The sequence below is a fragment of the Notothenia rossii genome (assembly GCF_949606895.1).
Source record: "Notothenia rossii genome assembly, chromosome: 9".
In the NCBI taxonomy this organism is placed as follows: domain Eukaryota; kingdom Metazoa; phylum Chordata; class Actinopteri; order Perciformes; family Nototheniidae; genus Notothenia; species Notothenia rossii.
Window position 1 is genome coordinate 61,755,061 of NC_136907.1, and position 25,900 is coordinate 61,780,960.

The following is a 25,900-nucleotide window of genomic DNA, read 5'->3' on the forward strand; positions in this document are numbered from 1 at the left end:
ATATTGGCACTTGACATCTTACCTTGAAATCCTGACCATCCCTCTTCCTTCTAACCACTTGACAAAATCTAAATTTAAATATATACATTATTTCTATTCAGAATTAATTATTAGGCAGCAAAATGCCCCTGTAATACATATATTGCTATATTTAATACTATTAAATTGTATTTGGTGTAAGGTGCATTGCCATGTTCTAAATTGTTCATAAAGAGAACATTATGTACTTAATATCCTGTTAGTTCAGTCTGTAAAAAATAACCACACTTCATTAGTTTACCATCAACACCACACGTTGTATATGTGTATTATGTCAAAAGCACACTATATATGTCTCTAGGTATTAAAGTAGAAGCATGTCTTATTTCTGTCCATAAGAGATGAGTGTACTTAAGTAAATGTATTGTACTCTAATAATTTATTTTATGGAGAACGTGGAGAAACATTTAATACAATTGTATCTGACCTGGCTTTGTTTATTTTTTGCTAATCAAAATGTAAATTTGTCGTATTGCTTTCTTTTTTTCTCTTCAGTGTCTCATCAAATTTGGACCATCATTGGAGGATTTGCATTGTTCGGATGTACACTTACCTAATTTGCACATATGCAATAGTAAATACCATGGATTTATAGATTAAACAAAGGAAGCATGCCATGATCATATGGGAAAGAGCACTGATTATGTCCCATAAGTGTTCTTTTGTAAATGAACTCTTCAACTGGAGTTATATAATCCACACATAATAAATAAGAACAAGTGTTTAAAATGTATATATTTTTTTATTTCTTAGGAGCTAGGAAAAAAAGTAAACCAAATAACTTTTTTAATAATTTGTACAATGCAGGGCAAATCAGGAAGCAGATAATGTATGTAATATGGTGATCAGGGGTACAAGAAAAATATCTTGAGTATTCCAAGCTCTTGGTAGCTGAGATAGTCCCTTTAAAATTGGATTGAGGAATACATGAATTCTGCGTATTGTGATGATTATAGTTCTCCAGAGTGGAAAAGTCAGCTCCTTTAGAGTTATCTTTTTCTCAGCAATGGCAAAACACTTAACAAAATCTTACAATGTTGACATTAATATAAAATAAGCAAATTACAGATGGTAATTACAAATGAATGAAACACCATGCTTCTTCAGCAGATGTGCGAAAGAACAGAGCAGTTAAGGGAAGGCATGCTGTTTAAACGGGAGGAAAAAAGATAAAATAAACTCTAAATTTGTGGAAACCACAATATATTTAAATATAATTGAAAAACAAAATAACTTACTGTGAAAACAAAATCAATCAAACCTGGCAATGTTCCAGATTTCTTTTTTTAGCTCAGTTATGTTATTTCTGCTCAAAATAAGTGTATTTTGTTAAATGTGAACACTTGGATATAACTATAACCATTCAAGTGTCAAAAATTTGGGTCAGTTTGACCCACATCATGGCAGAAAGGGCGTATATACGCCCGGTGTACTTTTTTTTTTTTTTTTTTAAATCAAAGTACTATTATATAAACACCCAGTCTGGAGAATAGAAGTACCCAGTACTCCTTCAAGTATAAGCTTTTTCTATGACCCAGTCAAATCCAAATGATTTCTGCACAATTACCAAAGAACAGCGAATCTCAAAATAAACAACAGTAAATAACAAAACTAAAACAACAATCATACAAAAAGGTAAGGAAGGAACGGTTCTTCACTTTGAGAGATTGTATTTGCTTAACAGTCCTCCGGGGGTTGCTGTTGGCCATATTATTGGAGCTAAGGAACTTGCTCAAAAACAAAGCAGTACTATAGTACTGTTTAATCTACTTCCAGGTATTTGCAGTCTGGGAGATCGACGATCGAGAGGGGATCATGTCCAGCAGGTACTCCCTCTGACGAGCGTCGGCGCTGGCTGACGTCTTGTGACCTGTCAGGCTGGGGTTCACGTAGGCCATAGTGACTCCTGTGAACATGCAAGAGAGCAGCAGGTCAATATGTGGCGCAAACTGCTAAATGCCCTTCCAAGTAGAAAAATAGTTTCAGAACGCCTGAAGATATATCAACCCGTTTCCCAATAGAAAGCAGACAGACTTAAAAGATAATGAGAAAAATCTCACTCTAAGGATTAGTAGTGACACCCAAGGAAAACTAACAAACCACCAAACTGGGGGACTAAAAGAGAATTATTGAGATCACTGGCAGGGGTAGGACTGGAGAGTGGGATTGCCTTGTCCGAAAACATCTCCTCCTCAACTTTTGTATAAGATTCCTTAACTTTAGAAATGTTTGAAAGTAGGATGTTCAAGGATTGCTTTGGGACCAGACAGGAATTTGAAAGAGAGCCGATGTCAGTCGGCAGGCTGGTATTAATGTGAGTCTACCTGTATTGCTGTTGCTCTGCTTCTTCCATGCAGTGGATGAGGCACTACCATCGCTGATATTCCTGCCGCCGGCGGTTCCACTGCTGCTCACCTTTGAACTCTGGACAGAGCGGTGGGGATTGTGGGCATGCTTACCTGGCCGGCTGACCAAAGCTGCAGCCGCCACTGCACTCTGCAGCTGGGAGGAGGAGGAGAAAGAGTGGGGGACGCCCCTCAGCCCCAAGGATGAGACACCATGGGACAGCTGGCCCTGGGAACTCTGAGGGGAGTTAATAAACACACAGTGGATCGTAAGTTACAGTTCCCTGGACCGCACAAATGCTTCTCTTTAAGATAACAAATTACTCCAACCTGCTTGATTGAGTGATGGTAGACCATGTTGGATCCTCGGCTGGCCTGTTGGAGGTGGTGCATAGAGGACGCTCTGGCGTGTGCCTGCTTCAGCTGATGGGACACCAGCTTCTCAGCCTTCATCGACGAAGAGGAGCTACTGCGAGACACTGATGAGGAAGTCTGCTGAAAAATGCGCTGCTCTATTTCCTGCTCTTGTTGCAGTGCTTTGACAAACGCCGCTTTCAGCCTATTGGTATGCTCTGCCTTTAAAACCTTTTTCTGATTGGATGACATACAGTGTTCACAGAGGAGTGCCCCGCCTTTTGTCTTGTCATGTCTCCAGCGGCAGGTGAAGTCGGTTTTGCACTGGGTGCAGGTGAAGGGCTCTCTGGGAATGGTCTTGGACAGTGCTACACCTGTCTTTCCTGGATGGAGTGAGATGGGAAACTGATTGAAAACATACAGAGGTGCTTGTTTGGTGTCACACAAGTCATTATAAAGAAATAGATACAGGGAGACCAATATATTTAACTCCTTGGTGAAAGTGGTGAAGGCATGACTTCAATTCCATAACATTGGGTAAAGACAATTGCTAACACTTGTTTAAAACAAGTCCCATATCTTAGCCTAACACCAAGGGCTGAAACTAATGAGTATTTTCATGAATCATTTTCTCAATGAATTGTTCTATTAGTTGTTCAAAAATGTCACAATATACTACATTCCCATCAGATATCACAAAATTGCTTTTCAATGTTTCCAATGGCAATCCATCATAAGATATACACTGGACCTATAACACTAACAGCAAAGAAAATAATAAGGTAAACAAAAAAGTAAAAAGTAACACACCTCTATGGATGGTATCAAGCAGATTCTGTACCACTTCCTCGAGTCCCACCAGGTAAATGAACTCATTATTGGCCGCAGAGGGCAGGAAGTTAAACTCTGGACTAGGGGGTTTGGGTGGGGGAATCTCCAGCAGGGTCTTCTCCAGTTGTTTGCGCAGGGCGAGTTTAGCTGCAGCTTGGCGGCTGGCTGGAGACTCATTCACACCAATCAAGCCGCTTCCTGAGGAAGAGCCCTTCAAACTGGATGCTGAGGCCTATGAAACAAGCAAAGGCATGCAGAAACAAGACAGGTGTAAAGACCCAGTCATGATCAGAATATTTTTGACTTGTCTGAGCAATGCTGAAGTTACCAAATGTGATGATTATGATCATACTGTTGGACCCCTATTCAAAGCTTCCTTAGACCATTTAAAATGTGAAAATATCTAACACCTATAGAATTCAATTATTCAATTGTACAACTGAGTGGATTTACGTATTATGGCTCATATTACATGTATATCTAGCCCTGTATAGGTCTAAATGTTATAGCATGCATTCAATTAAACAGTAGGTTTGTGATTAGTAAGACATTTCACTACCTGTTTTTAGCAAAACCACCTTAACAGACAACCACGTTTAGATAGCAAAGTCACTAACGTTTTCGAGGTACATTTATCATAGTGTAACGTCACCTTGATTTCAGCCCTCCGAAAAAAGTTGGTTATGGGTAATTGCGCCATGTTTTTCTAAAGTTAAGGTAATGTAAGCAGTGGATTGCACAGTATTACCAGATAAAGACGTACACAATATTTATAGACTGAAGTGTTTTGTTTCTAACTTGCGGGCTATCACTTGCAGTCAACTGTTTGATCTACGAGATTTGCCACCTCATAAACTAAGTCATTATATTGGTCATTACATTTAACTCAATTTGCAAAGTTGTTTTAAAAGCTTTTCTTCTGCAGTTAAGTAATATAAAACTGTTGTTAACCGTCAGTTTACCGACGACAAATTGTAAACAGAAGCACGCGGTACAGCCCCCGACGTTAGCGATGACAACTATGCTAGCTTATTCAGTAGGGCCTGGCTCATTTCGTGGCATCTGCAGGCAGTGGCAAGTACTTCCGGCATCTGCCACAGAAGCCGCTACTCCGTGGTATCTGTGGCAAGTATATGCCAGAGATGCCACAACTTGCCGTGGCAAGTAAATGCCACAACTTGCCGTGGCATTTGCGCATGCTGAACGGGAGTTGCCTCAAGATGCCAGAGTTAAGAGAAGGTTTACGGTAGCTGCCACTCGCCTTCCGAGGCAAATGCTGATATTTAAACCCGTATTTATCGCGTAAAATGTTGCTGTTTTGGCATGACTTTATCGGACTGATCTGTACACAAGAATGATGACCTGTTACTGATGGTACGATCTCTATTTTTCAAAAGATTAAACATTATATGTTCTATAGATTTTACTTGGAGAACGTGATTTGTTAAAATAAATAAACGTGCTATTTTTATGATAATACTAAAGATATATTATTAGTAAGTTGACATAAAGATCTAACATTGTAGCTATTATAGCCACAATCTTTTTAAGCCTTTCATCCATTTCTTCAGCTATAAGACGGATCTAGAATGGAGCAGGGGCGGATAAAGACAAATATCCCTGGGGTGGCAAGAGGGTGGCAGGAGATTTTGAGGGGTGGCATCCCCTGGCAGAAGTATATGCTGATTTAATCACAGTCATATCAATCAATGTTAACTTGGAAAGCCACAATATTTATTTTAACTCAATAACATTTGGTGACATTATTGTGGCACATCAGTAAAGCCTTAAATATAAGGTGGCAGACATAATTTAATGAATTTTAACTGAACAATAACTGAATGAGTTTGTCTCACTCTTAGACCAGCAGGTGTACCAAATCTATGCAGACTGCTGCAATAAGTACATTAATTAACTGTCTCGTTGATGTTTGTCTGAATGAATATGATACTATTAACAATCATATTATTCCTATCAGCTGTCAATCACTGTTATGATTCACATATTCAGTGTTATTATTAAATAAACTATATTTTTTGGAGGAGTTGCTTGCTTACCCTCCTTCAAATTTGAAAGACAAGTAATTACTATCATAAATCAAAAGAACAGTTCACACTTACAACCTTGACTGTATCAGAAAGAACAAACATTAAAGAAGTGACTAACTGCATCAGTTAGGGTTCAAAAACGTGTATTCAGCAAAAACATATAGCCTACATCGCTGCAGTTATTATCCAGTGGAAAGTCCTTACCTACTGGCCTGTTAAATCAAAGTGGTTACTTTTGTTTGGCTGGGCAGTGAAGTTTTATGTCTTATTTGACTTTCTTAGGACTTAAAACAGTTTTTTGGGGGCAGAACCCCACAAAGAAAAAAATATATTTACACACGTAAGGTCATCATCTTAACAGTTTTTTATGCTCATCGAGTCATCCGTGAGCAGAGCATCAAGTTGGCATTCCTATAACAGCTGAATGTGGCGATTACCATCTTGTTCAGCAAAACGCCTCACTAACTGATTAAGATGTAAAGCTATCGTGCGTTTTGATTCAATGCTGAGTAGCCTACAGCCTGAAGAACATATCGAGGATTAAAAAACTAATGTCACAAAAGGAATTAGAAAAGCTTGTCCATGCTTTTATCTTTAGTAGACTCGACTACTGCAATAGTGTATTCACAGGGCTGACACTAAAATCCATCAGAAAACTGCAGCTGATTCAGAACGCTGCTCACTAACATTAAAAGAGTGGATAACATCAGTCCGGTTCTGAAGTCTTTACATTGGCTTCCAGTCGGCCAAAGAATTGATTTTAAAGTACTATTGCTAGTTTTTAAATCATTACATGGTTTAGGACCAAAGTATATTGTTGAACTTCTACATAATTACGAGCCATCAAGGTGCTTCAGGTCTTCTGGGACGGGTCTGCTATCGGTTCCGAGAGTAAAAACAAAACATGGAGAGGCAGCATTTAGCTGTTATGCCCCGACAATCTGGAACAAACTATCCAAATCATGCACGTCCACAGAAACGCTTACTATTTTTAAATCGAGACTGAAAACATATCTCTTTGCCACTGCTTTTAATTGAGCTGCTCATATTCGCACTACACTATGCCTTTTAAACATGTATTGTATACCTGTGGTGTTTATTTGTATTATCTTTGCTTTGTAATGCCTGTTGTAAAATGCCATTATATATGTGTTTTTACTGTAGGCATTCCTAAAAAGTATTTTAATTTGTTTTGTAAAGCACTTTGAATTGTCGCGTACAGCAAAGTGCTATATAAATAAACTTGCCTTGCCTTAAAGCCAAACCTGACAGCCTCGTCTCTGTCATTGTAGACCGCAAACACCTCATTCCTTCCTTCTACTTGGATCTGAAATGCTTCTCGTTTTGCGCTGTCCCCCCGTTCAAATGAAATCGCCGCCAATCATATTTCCAAGCTCGCGCCAGGGCCGGGGAGGGGTTACAAGGCTTGCGTCTTGTGCTGCATTCACTTGCACTCGGACATTAGAGATTTTCTCTCATAAATGTCCGATGAGCCACAACTTTTCTTTCAAAACAAAGCTGCCAACTGGGGTGGCAGCTGGGGTGGCAAGGCATTTTTCTGAGGTGGCAGCTGCCACCCCGTGCCACTTGTGCCACCCCGTAGAACCGCCACTGGAATGGAGGGATCTGTTGTGTCTGTATTCTGCTGGATCAGCAGATCAGCAAGTAGGCCTATACAAATACATGTTTATTGTTTGTTTATAAATAATGTTAGCCTACAATTTGATTGGGAAATTGTGATCAAGGATGAAAGTTATTGTTAACTAATGCTATCCGTTTCTTTTTTGGTACTAGATTTTTTTTACTGAAATTAAGACGATTGAAGATCAGTTTCTAAACGGGAACAAGCATTTGTTTGGTCAGTTTGTGCACAAATACTTATCAGGCAAATTAAAAGTACCTCAACATGATTCGGACATTTTAATTTTCCACAATGGGTTCAAAACATATTGTTCATGCAATGTTTACATTACATTTCATTTAGATGATGCTTTTATCCAAAGCGACTTACAATAAGTGCATTCGACCAAGAAGATACAAACTTGAAGAAAACAAAATCATATAAGTACATTAGGTTTCATAGAGCCAAAACATTTTAAGTGCTACTCAACAGGCTTTAGATAAGCCAGTCCTTTGTTAGTATATAAGTGCTTTGTTAGTATGTAAGTGCTTAAAGCAGCTGTGAGATACTGACCAGTGTGTTTACACTGCTACCAATTCTGATGAGGCCTGAGTTGAGCATTCCTCTCTGGCCTTGATTTGTGGGGGCTGACGTCCTGGAGCCCATCAGCAGAGGAGGGGGTCCTGATCCTCCAGAGGCAGCCAACTGCTGCTGCTGCTGGCGCAGAGCGTGGATTTGCTGTGGAGAGATAGAGATGGGCTAACTAGTACAATGAGAGGGATGGAACAAGGGAGGGGGATCAAAAGCCCAAAGCAAAAGGTGCACACAAAGAGAGACTTGCAAAAAGAGATCATAAGTACTAATGTATGTGAATTAATCTCCCTGTAGATTGTCCAAGAGTGAAAAACCGCAGTGGTACAACTCAGGCTATCATTGCCCTGACATTTCAACCAAATAAAAAGTCATTTTAATAGCTAAGCATGTTGTTAACATATTCCCTTGACTCACCTGTGCCCCTCTGACCAGAGGTGGCATTATGATCTGGGAGCTATGTTTGGACGACATCTGCTGCCCTCCTCTCACCAGCGGCGGAGGGATGACCGTGCCTGAACTCTTGGCTGTCAAAATCTAGTCAAAGAAAAATAAAATCACAAACAATATGAATTATAGAATAAAGGTGCTGTCACACAGATAGGCTGCCTAAGTGTGTTAGTAGAGCATTAACCTGCTGAGAGCCTTTGTTGCTTGTAATTGTTCCTCGAATGAGAGGAGGAGGCGCAGAGGAGCCGGACAGACCGGAGGGCTGAAAAGGAAATTGAGACAGACATTAAAAAAATAAACAGGATGTTTTAAGTGGTAGACTGTGTTGTGGGGATGTGCAACTAATTGTGTGGCTCTGCTGATGTGGGAGAGAACCGTTTACATTCTGAGGTGTGTCCTTGTGTATCTGGCTCTGTCGAAGTTTCTTCAGAAGCACCAGCTTGGCCTCCTCCAGTCTCAGCTCCTCCTTCAGCTGCTTAATGATGTGCACCCTCTCCGCTGGGCTGCTCTTCTACAATCCAAAGAAAACAACATCGCTTTCATCATTTGCTTTACAAAGGACATTAACATTTGATCATGGAGCCAAACTGTCCACTTTCAACTACTTTGTTCAGACAATGAAATGCATACACTGTAAATTAACTATTCAGAAATAAAACATGTCCACGGTTAAAATCTTTAAAAAAGTAATAGCCAATGCAAAAGTTACGCCAATGATGAGTCAACTTATGATCACGATAAAAATAAGTGCCACCGATATTAATAACAGATTAACCATTCATATAATTTTTAGGCAACAATGCTGTTTTTAGCTTCTTGTCGTGGTTTTATTTCACATTAAACTAAATATCCTTGGATTTTGGAAGGACAACAAATGTAAAGACTTCACATTGAGAAACTCGGAAGGGACATTTTAAACTTTTCCCTATAATTTACAGGAGAAACAATTATCTATTACTCAAGAAAATGATTGGCAAATTAATGAATTTTGAAAATAATAGTTATTTGCCACCCTAATTTTAACGTGTCTCCAGTGCTTTAGTAGTACAGTAGCCGGGCAGTTGCGCGACGTTTAGCTTCTCACCATGAGCAGGTCTATGTCCAGCTCCTTGAAGTGTCTCAAGCCATTCATCGGGGAACTGGGGGAGTCATTATCTGACAAGATGATGACATCGTCATCTTCAGGGGACGGACGCCGCTTCTCCCTTTTTATGCTGACAAAAGTAGGAGTTAAATTGAAATCAAAATTTCAGATATACTCAAGCAAACAGAGGTAATGCATACAAAAACAGAGTAAATTCATGTTTATTTAGCTTTTGTTCTTAAATTGTTATATTTATTATCGGATGCAACAAACACAAGAAAACAGTATATTGGCATGTTATATCAGCAATCAGTCGCCCTGTGCTTTATTGGCATTAGCCTTTGAAAATCTGAAAAAGTCTGTTGAACATTATTGAACAGTAAAGTATAAAATTCAGACATATTTTACATTTTGAAAACGTTGGGATCTTCACTGTGATCTCTAAAAATGGTATGTGACTGTGAGCCTTCATTAGTAATGTCTACTATATGGAGATCTGCTCCTCAACCACAATTATAGCTTATGACGGGGTTGATTCGTCCACTACAATCTAAATGAGTCTCCTCCACAATAACTTCTCTCTAAGTTGAAGCCACACCAACAACAGAACAGTCTTAAAGCAGAGGAGGAGCGAGGTGGGACTTAAAGCTCCAGAGAAGGTTTTCAGTCACAATGCAAAGGCTGTTTGAGAGCACATATTTCCTGTTGAAACAGGATATTGTGGCAGCGCATAACAGGCGTCTGAGTCACTCTGAAGGTGACCTGTAATGGTCTATATACGTCACCCAAAGCATGCTATGAAAATGAAAGCGTGTGGGAATCTTGAATGCAGTTTAGATCGACCCTCATGTATTACAACCCCCCCCCCCCCCCAGCCCCCCGGACACAAAAAGCTTCTCCTCAATGTGACTTGTTCTACTGCAGGCCATATGCAAAAAGCAGATGACCTAAAAATAATTAACTAGTCGTGGTCAAAGATGTAGGAGTGATCTTCCTCTATAATCCAAGGATGGTGTTGTTACTACAGAGATTATATATTAATACGAAGTTGTTCAAATCTACACATGAAGATATGAGGCCTGTCTCTCTTCGCCCTGCTCTGTGTGTGTGTGTGTGTGTGTGTGTGTGTGTGTGTGTGTGTGTGTGTGTGTGTGTGTGTGTGTGTGTGTGTGTGTGTGTGTGTGTGTGTGTGTGTGTGTGTGTGTGTGTGTGTGTGTGTGTGTGTGTGTGTGTGTGTGTGTGTGTTTATATTAGTCTCTCCTCAGGGCTCAGCAGCATCATCACTTCCTGTGGATTAATCACTACTCTTCCAAAGAAGTCACATGACCTCAAAGTCATCATCACGTGACACACTCACTTTTCCTCCTCCCCCTGCCCTCACTGTTCCTCCACTGTGGAAACCATGGCAACAACCGGCTGGAACCGGTTTGTGACACAAGGCTTCATTTTGTGTGAGGGGAGTTTTTTAGGGTTCAGGTGGTGAGTGGGGGGAAAATGGAGGTAGACTGAAAGATAAAGTTAAACATCATCTCTACGGACAGCTACCCCGCCCCCCCCCCCCCCCCCACAGCCCCCCTCTACCGTACAGACATTGTTTTAAAGAACATCCTAAAAGTACCGTTCAACATTTTTAGTCTTTATTTATGTTTTTTCACAAAGTTTCATAATGAGTCTTTTCCCCAACAAAAACATCTGAAGAAAAAGTATTTATGTAGTTTAGATTAAGTTTCCTCCACATTCAAACCATCGCCAAAAGTGTCCGAGCTTTTTCTATTGCTGCTCCTCACATCCCACATTAAGTCCTGTTCCACAGACTGATGTCTGAAGCCGCCCCGTGGCTTTGGTCAAGTCCGGCCTATCTTCTTAATGCTTTAAAACATTTTAGGGGTTTAATTCGGTCCGTCATAACTTCTCATTTAGTTTTTACATCTTCTTCTTTTTTTATTATATTATGTATGATCCACTTTTTATGTCTTGAAATGTACGCTTGTATTGAGGCAGATCCCAGCCTTCACTGGAAAGCACTTTGGGTGACCTCTTTTTTTGTTTATGAATAAACTGTCTTCACTACTTTCTTGACGGAAACATCATGTAGTTGTCAAAGCTGAAGAGAGTTTACTATAAAATGTTACTCACCCTCTGGAGGTGCTCATGTCCACGGGCAGATCTCCCCTCTGAACTTCCACTTTGATGGTGGCCTTCACCTCGCCGGCAGCCAGGCCACTGGATGCTTTTGGCTCTGTTAGTCCGATCTTGCTCCTTGTTTCCAAAGCTGGCTCCGTCCTCACCTTGATGTCTCTGTCCTTGTGATCAGTCTGATTGTCTGAGCTGGGTTCAAGCTCCGTCTGCTCCTGATCATCCTTCACAGGATGAGAGGCCAAAGGTAGCGCTAAAGGTAACGCTAAAGGTAGCAGCGACGGGCTCTGCTCTGGCTCCTCCTTGTGCTCTGATTCGACCGTGGTCGGGCTCTGATCTTCCTGTGCCGTTACGGAGTTGGCTTCAGGTTCAGTTTGATCCTCTGTCCTGGATTCAGAAGGGTCCAATTTAGGCTTTTTGCTTTCATTCTCATCCTCAGAGGGTTCTGTAGAATGGGGTCCAGTATCCTTCCCCATCGCCCTCTTTTGGCTGCGAGTCTGGCGAACAGCCTCCTCAGACATCCCCTGCAGATATGAGAAAAATGTTTATTAATATGTTATCAAAAAAGGTAACAGAACTAAAGAAGACAGGCTATTTTCTTGGAGAACAATCTTAAGCGTGCTTGCTGTATTGTAAATGTGTAATGCAGCGGAAATGTCAGTTGTGATAGTATTTAAAGTCTTACTTTAGAGAAACTAGCAATGGTAAAAACATAAACAATAGTTTTTCAATCCCTGACTATATTGATCTGCCGTAACGTAAACAACAAGCATGGCTACATTATTTGTGAGTAGTATTTACAGCTGTCGAGCTAGCATGTTAGTAATTTGTCTGCCTAGCCTGGTGGAAGACATTCAGCCAAATGAGTGGCAGAGCACATGCTGAACAGACAGTAAAGAACTTCTATATTAATATAATTATTAATTTTAAAGAAAGTTGCATTGGGATTCTGGGCTTATCATTCAAAACATCAAAACAACACCAACTTTGACTGAACTGTAGAGCACACAGGGTGACTGAAATGGCCTTTATACAAAGCATGTGGGATTTGGAAAGTCATGTGACCAAGATGTTGACTCAAGTATAATTTCAAAACACACAATTATGCAAATGTCAGTTTAAACCGAACATCAACGATGGTGAAAAAAGATGGGAAAAAAAGACTAGCGTTCTCAGTAATTACTCAATGTTCAGTGCAAAACAAATCAAATCTGAGGATCGCTTGAATGCAACAACAGGATCTTTTGAAAGAGAGGTAAGAACAAATGCTGCAAGGAGACACTTTCAACAGCTGGAAAACATGACAACAATAAAAAGGGACTTGGTGCAATATCCATAATTAACTGGAGCATGAATTTTGTTAAAATGTTCACATCAACCCATGAAACATTTGTTTTAATTATTTATGTGTGTACAAGTGATCATCATCATCTTTTTTTAAAGTGGACCTATCATGCTATATTTGAATAATATAGTGTAGGACCATACCTATATAAGGCATATTTATACTTTTTATTTTTCAAAATACCAAACAGATCATGCATTTGAGCCATTCCTCATTTTGCTCAATTTAAAACTGCCTTTGCATGGGCTGATTCTGTGAGAACAGCACCATCTACAGGCCTGGCATATGTACTACATCGTCTCCAGCGCTTTCGAACGGCAATATCCGTGGCTGTCTCCTCCTAATTGGTGGAGTTGGCACAAAAGCCGTAGCGCCACTTCTGTGACGTCAGAGAAGTGTTGAAATCTGGATCAGTCTGTATCAGATCCGTTGCAGCACTTTTTAAGAGATTTGGGTATGGAGGAAAATAGAGAGGGTTGTGTTTTCTGACACTTGTTGAGTCCCCTGGAATACCGGGGACACATATTCATGTATAAAAGATGTACAAAAGTGCATTTTGCATGATAGGTCCCCTTTAATGTAATTCAAATAGCTTGTGTGTAGCGTTTCTTTCCTTGAGTCAGGCACCAAAGAGCACTAGATCTATTACAGTCTGATATCCCCCTGTACAACTAATTAAATCCCACCAGATGTTGACATGCCAGCTGAAGCGGAGATTGACAGATACAGCCGCTCGTTCTGTCTAACACGTACAGGTTAAAAGGTGCTCACTCACAGATGTGCACCAGTACATGGTACGTGCTGACGCACATTATCACTACAGTGGCTGCTCTAAATCCCTCTGACCATACATGATTTAATACTCAATACATTAACCATAATAGTGTTTATGATGGCGTTTTTTATGTTATTAACCTTTTATCAGGAAGACACCATACGTTTATCTTCACAAAAGGCCACTAAAAGAAGTGTGTACTATTAATAAATCAGTAGCATCATATTCTACCTGGAAACTTCTGTCAACTGATTGTGTAAAATGTGTTATTTTTACGTCACAATACGATAGGCTTCTAACTAGGGCTCTGTTGGGTCTAAACATGGATGTAAAGTAGTGGAAAAAAGGCTATCTTAGTTTCTCAAAGTCCAAGGTGATGTCAGTCCAAAACTCAGTTTATATGATATAAAACCGAGAAAAGCTGACCATCTCTATATTTGAGGGGCAGATAAATTCATTTTTTTTTCACAAAAACAATTATATCAAATGTATAAATGGATTGATCTATTATCAAAATAGTTGCTAAATATCTGTCTATTGACGAATAGATTAGTTTACTAATAATTGTTGCAGATCTTCTACTTACTTCTGGATAGAAAAGTGTCTGTATCGTTAACAGTTGGTGAAACACCCTGTCAATGTAAAATCACTGACAATTTTCAGATAGTCGTGACTATGTTTATCCTCAGCTGCTAAAGTTACTAAGTCACTTCAGAAATGACTCGCGTTAGAGATGTTGAAGGATCAAGAAAAAAACGATTGAGATAGAGATGTATTCTATTGTGCAGGTACAGGCACTCTTTGAGATTACTTTGGCCATTATTAAATATAAGAGGTAAACGCGTACTGGCACATATATAGCATGCTGTAAGAGAAGACCTGGGTTCAAAGTTCTGAATCTCATGCAGAAAGCCCTGGTGACATTGAGGGACCTACTCAGACCGCCGCTATTTACTAGTCGACCGCTTAGAATAAACACAGCAGTGCAATGTCTTGCATTATATCCATGCATGGATGTCACAGAATCGAGGGCCAGTCCTGCCAAGTCCGCTGAGGCCCTCAGTCCGCACACACATCCACTACAGGAAGCTATGGATTTTTTTGGGGAAAGAAGGATTACAATTAACCCTCACAACCTACTACTTCTCACTGTACACCCCCCCCCCTTCCTGTTCTCAGAATATTTATGGCGGCGAGCATAAAGCAGACAGTGTGTCCATGATGTACCCAAACACACAATATACATAGAGAGCCATAATGCATTGTGCAGAGGAATCTTCTGATAACACTAAGCTGACTAAGTTTGTTTTATTTAAATACTCTGATGTCACTGAGACACATATGACATGACCCTTCCCAGGATTCAGTGGGACACAAAGCACTTTTCCTGAGAACTGGTTTAAACCGGCTCGTGGGTGTGTGTGTGTGTGTGTGTGTGTATTTGTGTGTGTGTGTGTGTGTGTGTGTGTGTGTGTGTGTGTGTGTGTGTGTGTGTGTGTGTGTGTGTGTGTGTGTGTGTGTGTGTGTGTGTGTGTGTGTGTGTGTGTGTGTGTGTGTGTGTGTGTGACAGAGAGAGAAGCTGAAGCTGCTTTTAACCCTTCAGGTGCTGGAGCAGACGCTTCATCAGTGACGGCCATTACGCAGTGTGTAATGTGTGTGTGCTGCGGACAACTGTGACGGCATCACTCAATCAGATGCATAAAGCTGTGAAATGATGCTGGGGTAAGAATTTAGACACGCCAACACACCCCTGCGCCCCCCCACCACCCCCCACACTGACCCTATCTTTGTAACAGCAGATCAGAATGGCTGATAGGTTTCACATTTCATCTCCATGGCAGTTTACACACATTTCATCTAGCCCCCCCCCCGCCACACGTACGTATGATGGGCTGACTGTGGTTTGGCTGGTGTTAAACGCTCGTCGCTCACCCATCGAAGATTTTGACTTCATATGCAACCAGTGCAAATGCTCTAAAGGCAACTAAGACTGGAAGGAAAACATCTTCTTTACACCTTTATTCAGTCTATGTACATAAAGTTAACAAACATAGGTACACTAACAAACACACATGGTACGATTATAAAAATGATCTTGCACAATATTATCCTAATAGTTAAATAACATGGAAAACCTCAATAAGCATATAACAACATTGTAAAGAGGTAATTGTAAAGTGTGGGAATGGTGATGTGTCCATACGTTTGTTTTGATGTAACTCCAGGGTTTTACTTTTTGACTCCAACGTGTGTATCTTAGCTTGCAACTATCTACGTATCCTCTGCGTTTGCTATCCGTAACTCTGCCTGCTAGACTCGCTCAGCACAGTTACTTATCTCCCATATTCTCCGTAGCCGCTACAATTGCCTCAAATCTTGAAGAAAACTGTTTTCATGGAGCTCAAAGCGGCCAGTATTGCCCCCCTCATTATTTCCTTCAAGTCTAGTTTCCCCGCTAGCCGTCTGTTTTCCACCTTGCATTTGGTATTCTTTCAATCTCAGGTGCTTAAAACCTCTTAAGCCCCAAGCCAGATTTCAGGCCCGAAGATTACATTCCCAGAACAAATGACCATATCTTCCCTTCTAAAAGGGTTACATTAATAATCTTTTTTCTCAAAGTAATGATAAACCTGTGAGTTGGATGTAGAAAAGTCAGAATCAATATAGATGTTTTTTATTTTAAAGAAAATTCAGATTGAACATGGTAAAAAACTGTAAATTATAGTGTCCGTCCAAAAGATATTTTGTACTTATAGTGAAAACTAACCTTGGATGATGGGTTAGTAGACTAAAAGCTTTAGGAATCCAAAGTACAACATATAATAAGTACCTTGTATCAAGATTGATGCAAAACAACTGATATTTGACCTTTTTAAGAGAGATTTGGCAAAAAAAAACTCTTCTGGGGCCATTTGGGTGGATTTTCCTTATCTCTGGCCCCCCTTCTTCAATCTCTTTCTGACCGTTCGAGCCAATAGAATCTAAGGGAAATCCTCCCGCACACACTCATGTTAAAAAAAAAAGGTGACGTCTTTGCGCATTCAATGAAGCTACAGAGCGTAGGAATGGCCTGCTCTACTATTTTAAAACGGAATTGCAGTTTTATTGCTTATAGATTATCAGAACATTTCAAAGGGGACACAGCCACATTGGATATTAACCTATGGATTAACTACATCATCGTTGTTATCGTTTTATTGCCATTGAAGACCAGTTTAGACCAGACAAAGACAAAGGTAAGCCATGTTAGCGTTGTGGGCTACCTAGCGCCACTTGTTTTGATGTACGTTTTTGTTGATAACGTCGCGAGTTTGTATCTTTCAGTGTTGAGGTGGGCACCGTTAGATTCTGTGTCTTTATGCTCATAAACGATGTGTTGGATGTGCAGCTAGGATAAGTAATAAGGGAGCTAGGAGTGATTGTCGGTGCAGTAATAGGTTAGCATTTTTCGCTCGGGGCTAATTCAGAGGCTCACTGTTAGCATTGTGTGTTTTTTTTGAAAAAAAAAATGAAAAAGATCAGTTAAATGAGTTTTTCCCCGTTATATGGATATAAAATATTAATAGTTTATTAAATATTAAGGTTCCTTAGACGTTGTTTCCTGCAAATGACGCGATTTCGGCCCCGGAACCGGGTCCTTGGGGCTTAAGAGCACTTTGCTCTTCTCTTTGCTCAATTCACCGGTTTTCAACATCCCAACATCCAGATCCACACTCTCTACTGTTTTATGTTGCAAATTCGAATATTTTTTGTAGAAATTGTTGCAGTTTAAGCTGTGTGAGTCACGTCTTCCCACGCAACCGCCATACCCGGAAGTTTGTAACCAATTTTTATCATAGCAATAGTTTTGTATCAGCAGGATTTTTTATGACCTGCGCATTATTTCCCTGCGTTTTCCCTGCACGCAGTTGAGTCTTCCATTGTAGGAAAGGGAAATATTTATGTAAAGCAGGTTTGAAATGCACACAAACGCGCCATGATATGAACTTTAAATGCAAAAAAAACTATTAATCCTTTAATCTACTGCAGCTTTCAAAAGTCTCTTCAGTGAAACAAAGTTTATGTCAGGGGGCAAATGTTTACTGACAAAAAACTATTTAAATATGGTTGCTTATAAACATTGCATCATTTTTGCAATCATCTTGCAGATCTTGTGTCTACTTATTTAAACACAGTCTAAGGTCTGTTTTCATTCATTGATCCGGCCACGTTAACAAAATGTCCTCAAGGCTTCTCATGTTACAAACTCTATTTTTGTAATCTTATCATTAAGTTATGAGTTATGAGTTAATAACTTGTGTTAGATTTATTAACTAACAGCATGTTAACGGTAGAAACTGCTACTTTTTTTTATTTAAAAAAAGTATTTGTTTTTACTTTATCATTATTGCTTTGTGTAGATAAGACTTTTAAACGCCATAAACTCAATCCTCTGATTAAGACTTACAGTGTAATTACATCACAATAATTACCCCCATATTATCATATTGCATAGCGCAAGTGGCAGAACACTTTAATATGGTATCAGGTTGCTGCCACTATCCGGGCAACGCTCAAACAAATTCACAGGTTATCTACAGCTGTAGAGTTTCTGCTGAGTGTCTTTCCTCCTGCCCTGAGGTGGTTATTTATCTTGTCACTCATGGATCATGTCAACCATCACTCACTCAGTAAGCTTTCATTTAGGCTGGCGGACTCACTTTCAAACATCATCGATGTCTGGCTACACATACAGTATGTGTTCAGCATTTTATTTACCCACTGGCAGACCTTTAACCTGGGAAAACATATTTCTACATTGCGCAAGGTTTTTAGAACACGATGCACCCACACAGTCAAATTACTTTGTAGAACTGCTGCACCGGCAAAAATACTCTTATCAATTATCTGCTTGTGTCTGCCAGAATAGCAATTACTAGTGATAATTGTCTCAAAGTATCAATTAGTAACAAAAAGACGTATACAATTATTATGAAGCTGATTTGTGGTTGCTTCATGAAATACCTCTAAACTCTTGACAAGTCAGAGCTTTATGCAGCAACAAACACCTCTGTACATAACAAAAGGGCAGAAAAAAGCAATTAGACAGCAAATTACTACCTATATATTTTATGAAGTCATGGAGGCTTGACTAAACAGCTGCCCTGTGACCCCTGCAGTCATGTGCAGCAGCTTAAATTGTGGCCAGCAAATGACCCTTTCCAGAACAGTGGCTGATTCCACAACTACACAAGGTCAGTCTTCTGTGTGATCACTGGAACAGTACTTTCTGGATACAGAAGTTTCTGAACAATTTCTGAGTCACTCGCTGTTCTCATTGTAATATTATCAATACAGTCACTCTGGGGTGGATAAGTCTCGCTGTGGATGTACAACTTCAACACTTTTTAGTGTCAAACCAAAGCCTTTTCCTTTCTTTGGACCAGTGTTAGTCAACCCCTTCTCTAAAGGCAACCTGCATTTTGTTCACAGTGACAGGTCATAAACAATGCAACTGATTGTTAACATGCAAACAACACTTTACAGGGCTTTTGTTCACATGAACAACTGACTGTTTATTCCAGATCTCCACAAAGAGGCAATAAAGTCTCCTAACAGCAAATCACTTTACCAGTCTTTATAGCAGGCACAGTACTTGGTTTAAAGTGTCTCTGATGTGCACAGGTCCTAATTAACCAAAGCTTACTGACAAGTATGCTAAAGATCTTTAAAACAAAGTAGAGCTGCAACAGTCAGTCAAATGACAGAATCAGCAACAACTTTGATAATCAATCAACTGTTTGCTTACTCTTCTAAAGAAAGCTTAATATTTTTGATTCTGGAGTGTTTTGGTCAGACATAACAGGACATTTATAGACATTTCCTTTGACTGGTAAATCAAGAGGGATCACAATCTCCTGTTCTTTCAATAAATCAGGCAGTTAATTGAGAGGATAATGAGCAGATTAAGCGGTTAAGAAAGTCATGGTAAATTGCAGCCTTAACAAAAACAATACTTTCTGAAATCTTTAAATGTAGCAACAATACATTAATATCTTCCTCTTTCGTTATTTGTCTGATTATTTGCCAGGCTACTTCAGTTCAAAGTTGTAAACCAGATTATTATTACTGTCGCCTAGAAGGCAGTTGATTAATGTATCTGATAACAGAACAGATATTATGTAATAAGACCTTAATAAATAGCAATACATGTATCCAGCATTTCGTCCACATCACATTTAACAACAGTGGCCATGCCTTCACAACACGATGCACAATGCTGCATGGGCTACTTGTCAACACCGCGGGTCTGTCATACAAAATATATATATATATATTAAAAGCTTTTAAATGGGTCCGAGTGCAACAATGGGTAAATAAGTATCAAGTGTAATGTCAAAAATATGTAGTCTTGTCCCAAAATTACAGCAAACTGGTAAGGTTCTGGTGGCTGGGAATGTGTGTGCGAGTATGTTTGTGTGCCTGTCTGGGCGAGACAGAGAGGGAGTGTGTGCGGTGTGTGTCAGAGTGTGTGTGTGTGTGTTCAGCTTTAAGATGAGGAAGACTACGGTTGTCACAGAGAGAAGTAGGAAGATTAGCTACCAGATAGCAGAACCAACACTGGTGCCAGGGGGCTTAAAGCGAGCAGCAGCGTCCACCATTAACGTTACACCACCACCAACTAACACCAGCCAAACCACAGTCAGCCCTTTAAAAACTAAACCCAGCCCACACTACATGCGCAACTAGCCGTTTTTTTTTTTAATGTTGACACCGCCTCAGAGGAGGTGTTATTAGTTAGCGAGCTAACGTGAGCTAACATCGACACAAACAAAAACACGAAGCCACTTTATCTTATTTCATGAACACCACCGGCTGTCACACACTTAAAGTTAAAGTAGTAAAAACTCCTGAAGCCGGTACTATTCAACATGACCCACACCAACACCAGAACCGAGCCCGGACACTAAACCCTGGCTGGCTTCACCCCCCGATGCGGGACACCCATCTGCCTCAAAAAGCGGGTACAAACTTTTATCTTTCAGCCCTAAAAGTGAGGCTGTGACAGGCTCACCGGGACTGTTTACCTGGGTGTCCCCTCTCGAGGAGAAACCGAGCCGGAACTCGTGCATTTTCATCAGCCGGCCGTGGACCGAGCGTGCCGCCGAGGAGCCGCTGGCGTTAATCCTAACCTCCTTTAACGACTTCTACCGCACATAATCACGTCCACGGATCATGGTTACAAACTGGCAAGCTTGGGAAAACGTAAAATAAAATAATGTTAGGCAGAGCCAGTCCCCCCCACCCCCGCCCCTCCTCCCCTCCCTCTCCTACCCGGTGCTCAACCTTTGGCTCTGCGGAGAAGTGTTACTTTTCAACAGCCCATCAGCTTCTTTATCGTCACAGATAGGTGGAGGAAAACCTGGCTCCTCTCGACGACTCCGAATATAAGGCTCCTCTCGATACACTCTCTAAAAAAACTTCACTTCACCACTGACAACTTACTCTGTAGCTTTATCACCCGTTCTTCGCCGATGGTCGACCAGGGAATGTTTAATCTGCAGTTAACCTCGATAAATCGTTGCTTTTTTTAAATCCAGGGGATATCCTCTTTTTTCGGCCCTCCCCACTGCCGCGTCTGTTGCCAAATAATGCGCCTCAACACACATGGAGCCGCTGCGTCCTCTTAGTGGGCATGCGCACCTCGGCATACCAGGACGACCGGATAACATCATGTTAGCCACTGACCACCCAGGGCCAAAGCAGGACGACCATGTCAGGGACCCCGGGCTCCTTGGGTTGACCCATGCCCGTACTGAGTTCCCCTCCAACACACACTCACTCACACACACACACTCACGCACACACACCACACACATCAAGCACCTAATTGAATGCACCACACAGTTCCCCAGAAACACTCACCAGCATCGCAATTGCATTCTAACATACAATAAACATCAACATTAGGTCAGGACTAAAAAATATTTTATTAAGAGTATATAGGCACAATGGAACTGGACACACGCCTGCAAAAATATACCAGATATGGAAAAAATGCAACATATAGAACAAAGTTAATCCACATTGTTAACAGTGGGCGAAGATCAGTTTATTATAAAAAACAATGCAGTGACTTTCAAAAGCTCGAAGTTTGCTGTAGGCTCATGTTTTTTTTATGGCGTATTCGGCCAAAATGCACAATACGTTAACATAAAAAAAATTGCTTATAAGCCCCATTTCAACAGCTCCTTATTTTGAGATTCAACAATACAACTGTTTTGACATATCTTATAAACTAAAGTAGCCCATATGTGAACACCTTCATCTGAGAGTTTACTCCAACAAACTTGAAGGACTCACTCAACCTGTGCTAATTCGTATTGCATGTATGTCGGGTGAGTAGGTATGTTGATGAATTGTCACATTGAAACATATGCATAAAAAGCAAAACATTTTAATTGATGAATCCAAAAAGCTTTTGAAATGTTACATATATCTACACTGTTTATAAGCTAGACTAGTGTTTCAAAGAGTGAAAGGTTTTAATGTCATATGCACATTAGCTAGAGTAGAAATGGCAATGAAAATCTTCTGACCCGAGCTCCTCCAACGATGCAACATGCATAATAAAATACAAATAAAAAATAGTGCAAGAAGACTAAATACATAGAATATGATATATAAAAGAACAGAATAAGATAAATTAAATATTGTACGGTAAGATTAAATGAAATACGGTTTATTACGGTGATAACTATTTAGATAAATAAGTAGATTGCAAGATGACAAACAAACGAATGTTTATCAAGGCACTTAACATAACTCAGGTGTTTCGCAGTCTTATTGCCTGTGGGATAAAACTGTCCCAGAGTCTAGTGGTTTTAGTCTTTAGGATGCTGCGGTACCACCTGCCAGACGGCACTAGACAGAACAGTTTGTTGCTGGGGTGATGAGGGTCTTTTATAATCTTGTGGGCTTTCTTCCTGAGCCGCTGGGAGTAAAGGTCCTCCATGGATGGCAGCTCCATCCTGGTGATGTGCTGTGCAGTTTTCACCATCCTCTATAAAGTCTTACGGTTGAGGGCGGTGCAGCTGCTGTACCAGGCCGTGATGCAACCGGTCAGGATACTCTCTATGGTGCACCTGTAGAAGGTCAGGATGCTCTCTATGGTGCACCTGTAGAAGGTCAGGATACTCTCTATGGTGCACCTGTAGAAGTTGCAGAGTGCCCTGGAGTCCATGTTGAACCTCCTCAGCCTGCGGAGGAAGAAGAGCCGCTGTCGAGCTGTTTTGGTGATGGTGATGAGTCCATGTCAGGTCCTCATTGATGTGAACACAGAGGAACCTGCAGCTGCTGACTCTCTCCACCGTAGTCCCATTGATAGCGATGTTTCCTGAATACATTTGCAAAATTGCACAACCAAAGCACAGTGTGTCTCCTTTATTATTCTGTAATATTGTGGAGGGGCCTTGTGTTTAGATCTATCTTTAAGATCTTAATATTTCATTGTATAATGTGCTCAAAGCACATGTTCTTAAATAAAGTTGTCTTTAATAAAAATGGAACACCATTAACTGACACACAGTAAACCTGAGGCCATGTGATCTGCTATGTGCCTTATACAGGATGTACACTTTAAGGAGACAGGGTAATAGGTTGGAATTTAATAAATGTTTGCTGGAGCCCCATAGGTCAACCACGCTACTGATTTATATGTTTCTCCGTATATAATCAAATCTGATCCTAGTCCCAACCTGAGCATCACATAATTACCTCATATAACCTATGCTGTATGCTAGCATAACATATGGCTCCCTGAACCCACACAATAATAACAAAAACTAATGGAAATCATCATCACAGTATTTACATCTCGTTTCTCATCGTTATTAAAAGCAGGGTAGCATTATTAAGCAGTCAATCAGGGTTGCAGTTACGCTCAGAGAATATGCAAGTCCGAGCACACACATGAAAAATCCTGCTGCTGCCTCTTTCATGGCATCTTCCCCAATCATCCCTGTGTACAAATGCCCATAGAAATGTACACACATGCACACACACACATATGTGCTTGAACTACTGTGATCTGAATAACAGAAGTAGACTGAAGAGGTTATAGAGGCCTGCTGTTCTCTAACAGGTGGGGGTTTGAGTGCTTTGTCAGCGTTCTTTGTTGCTGTTCTTTAAATGACAAACAAAGCTCTCTCTAGATGATGCTGTGTCATCAGGTCTGCTTGTTTCCGTCCTCTCATCCCGACTGCATCTCCTGAGGCTACAGATTGTCTCGCATAAATGCAATTAAATCCGTACCAAGGGGCCATCTTCTCATAATCATCCCGCTTACAGCAAAAATCAAGCAACGCTCAGGAGTTTATGGGTAATGAGGAATCTTTCTGTAAATATTGTCGCTGCTCCTGTGGACCCTGGAACCAGAGCATGTTATCTCAACCAAAAATAACTTTCTGGTAAGAAACAAACAGAGCCAGTTTCAACTGAGAACACTGAAGTCATGTCCCTATATTTTGGTCATTTTTGGGATTACATAAAGTGGAAGGCTTCTGCTACAACTTCAAAGTGTTTTATGACCAATATGAAGGCAGCAAGCCAAACTGTATCAAATAACAAAATAAAATGTCAATCAGTGAAGTTCACAACGTCAGAACCATATTCGATCAATCAATCAAAGTTTATTTATAGTCCAATATCACAAATTTGAGATTTCTTCGCAGGGGACTTTACCGTTTAAACTGAATATTGTAAAAATAAGGGTTTCATAATGTAATTTATATGTTTGGATTTTTTTTGTAAATATAAATTAGTATGGGTGATTTTATGTTTAAAATTGGCGTTTATTTCCATATTTTACCTTATAAATAAATGTTTTTACCATTGAAAGAAACACTGTTTTTCCATGATAGTTAACATTCTCTGTCAAGAAAATTCAGCGGATCATTAAAGACAAACCGGCCTCTCCTATACGGAGAAATAGCAGTGGCAAAATGTGTGTCAGTCTGTATTGGAGATAAATTATATTGGATAGTTGAAACGTTTTCCTGCTGATGGCACCAGATCAAAGACACATATGGGAAAATCCTCTGGGGAACATGAATTTCTGACAAAAAATGTTATGGCTCTGAGGTAAATAAAATGAGGTACAGTGGGGGGAAAAAGTATTTGGCCACCAATTGTGCAAGTTCTCCCACTTAAAAAGATGAGAGGCCTGTAGTTTTCATCCTAGGTATACCTCAACTATAAGAGACAAAATGAGAAAGAAAAAAAAAAAAAAAAAAAGATCCAGAAAATCACATTGTCTGATTTTTAAAGAATGTATTTGCAAATTATGGTGGAAAATAATTATTTGGTCAATAACAAAAGTTCATCTCAATACTTTGTTATATACCCTTTGTTGGCAATGACAGAGTTCAAACTTTTTCTGTAAGTCTTCAGAAGGTTTTCACACACTGTTGCTGGTATTTTGGCCCATTCCTCCATGCAGATCTCCTCTAGAGCAGTGATGTTTTGGGGCTGTCGCTGGGCAACACAGACTTTCAACTCCCTCCAAAGATTTTCTATGGGGTTGAGATCTGGAGACTGGCTAGGCCACTCCAGGACCTTGAAATGCTTCTTACGAAGCCACTCCTTCGTTGCCCGGGTGGTGTGTTTGGGATCATTGTCATGCTGAAAGACCCAGCCACGTTTCATATTCGATGCCCTTGCTGATGGAAGGAGGTTGTCACTCAAAATCTCACGATACATGGCCCCATTCATTCTTTCCTTTACACGGATCAGTCGTCCTGGTCCCTTTGCAGAAAAACAGCCCCAAAGCATGATGTTTTCACCCCCATGTTTCACAGTAGGTATGGTGTTCCTTGGATGCAACTCAGCATTCTTTCTCCTCCAAACACGTCTAGTTGAGTTTTTACCAAAAAGTTCTATTTTGGTTTCATCTGACCATATGACATTCTCCCAATCCTCTTCTGGATCATCTAAATGCTCTCTAGCAAACTTCAGACGGGCCTGGACATGTACTGGTTTAAGCAGGGGGACACGTCTGGCACTGCAGGATTGGAGTCCCTGGCGGCGTTACTGATGGTAGCCTTTGTTACTTTGGTCCCAGCTCTCTGCAGGTCATTGACTAGGTCCCCCCGTGTGGTTCTGAGATTTTTGCTCAACGTTCTTGTGATCATTTTGACCCCACGGGGTGAGATCTTGCGTGGAGCCCCAGATCGAGGGAGATCATCAGGGGCGGCGCCAGGGGGTAGCTTGGAGTTGCTATAGCAACTCCAACAATTGGCCTA

At 40.5% G+C, this 25,900-nt stretch overlaps 1 protein-coding gene across 4 annotated transcripts; it reads right to left on the reverse strand.

Annotated features, from left to right (window-relative positions):
• Positions 1–761: 761 nt before the first annotated feature.
• LOC307018170 (transcriptional repressor p66-alpha-like) lies at positions 762–21,261 on the reverse strand. 4 transcript variants are annotated; one of them, XM_079648296.1, is made up of 11 exons: positions 21,105–21,261; positions 11,500–12,023; positions 9,364–9,493; positions 8,662–8,790; positions 8,464–8,541; positions 8,247–8,366; positions 7,812–7,976; positions 3,549–3,801; positions 2,715–3,121; positions 2,364–2,622; positions 762–1,945 (listed from the first exon to the last, which is right to left on the reverse strand). In XM_079648296.1, exons 2-11 carry the CDS (start codon positions 12,018–12,020, stop codon positions 1,806–1,808), a joined length of 2,202 nt encoding a protein of 733 aa, XP_079504422.1. In that variant the 5' UTR covers positions 12,021–12,023; positions 21,105–21,261; the 3' UTR covers positions 762–1,805. The 4 variants fall into 4 exon arrangements, with proteins under 4 accessions (XP_079504422.1, XP_079504421.1, XP_079504423.1 ...); XM_079648295.1 differs by lacking the exon at positions 21,105–21,261 and adding an exon at positions 20,687–20,903; XM_079648297.1 differs by lacking the exon at positions 21,105–21,261 and adding an exon at positions 20,674–20,903.
• Between the last annotated feature and the right edge of the window lie 4,639 nt (positions 21,262–25,900).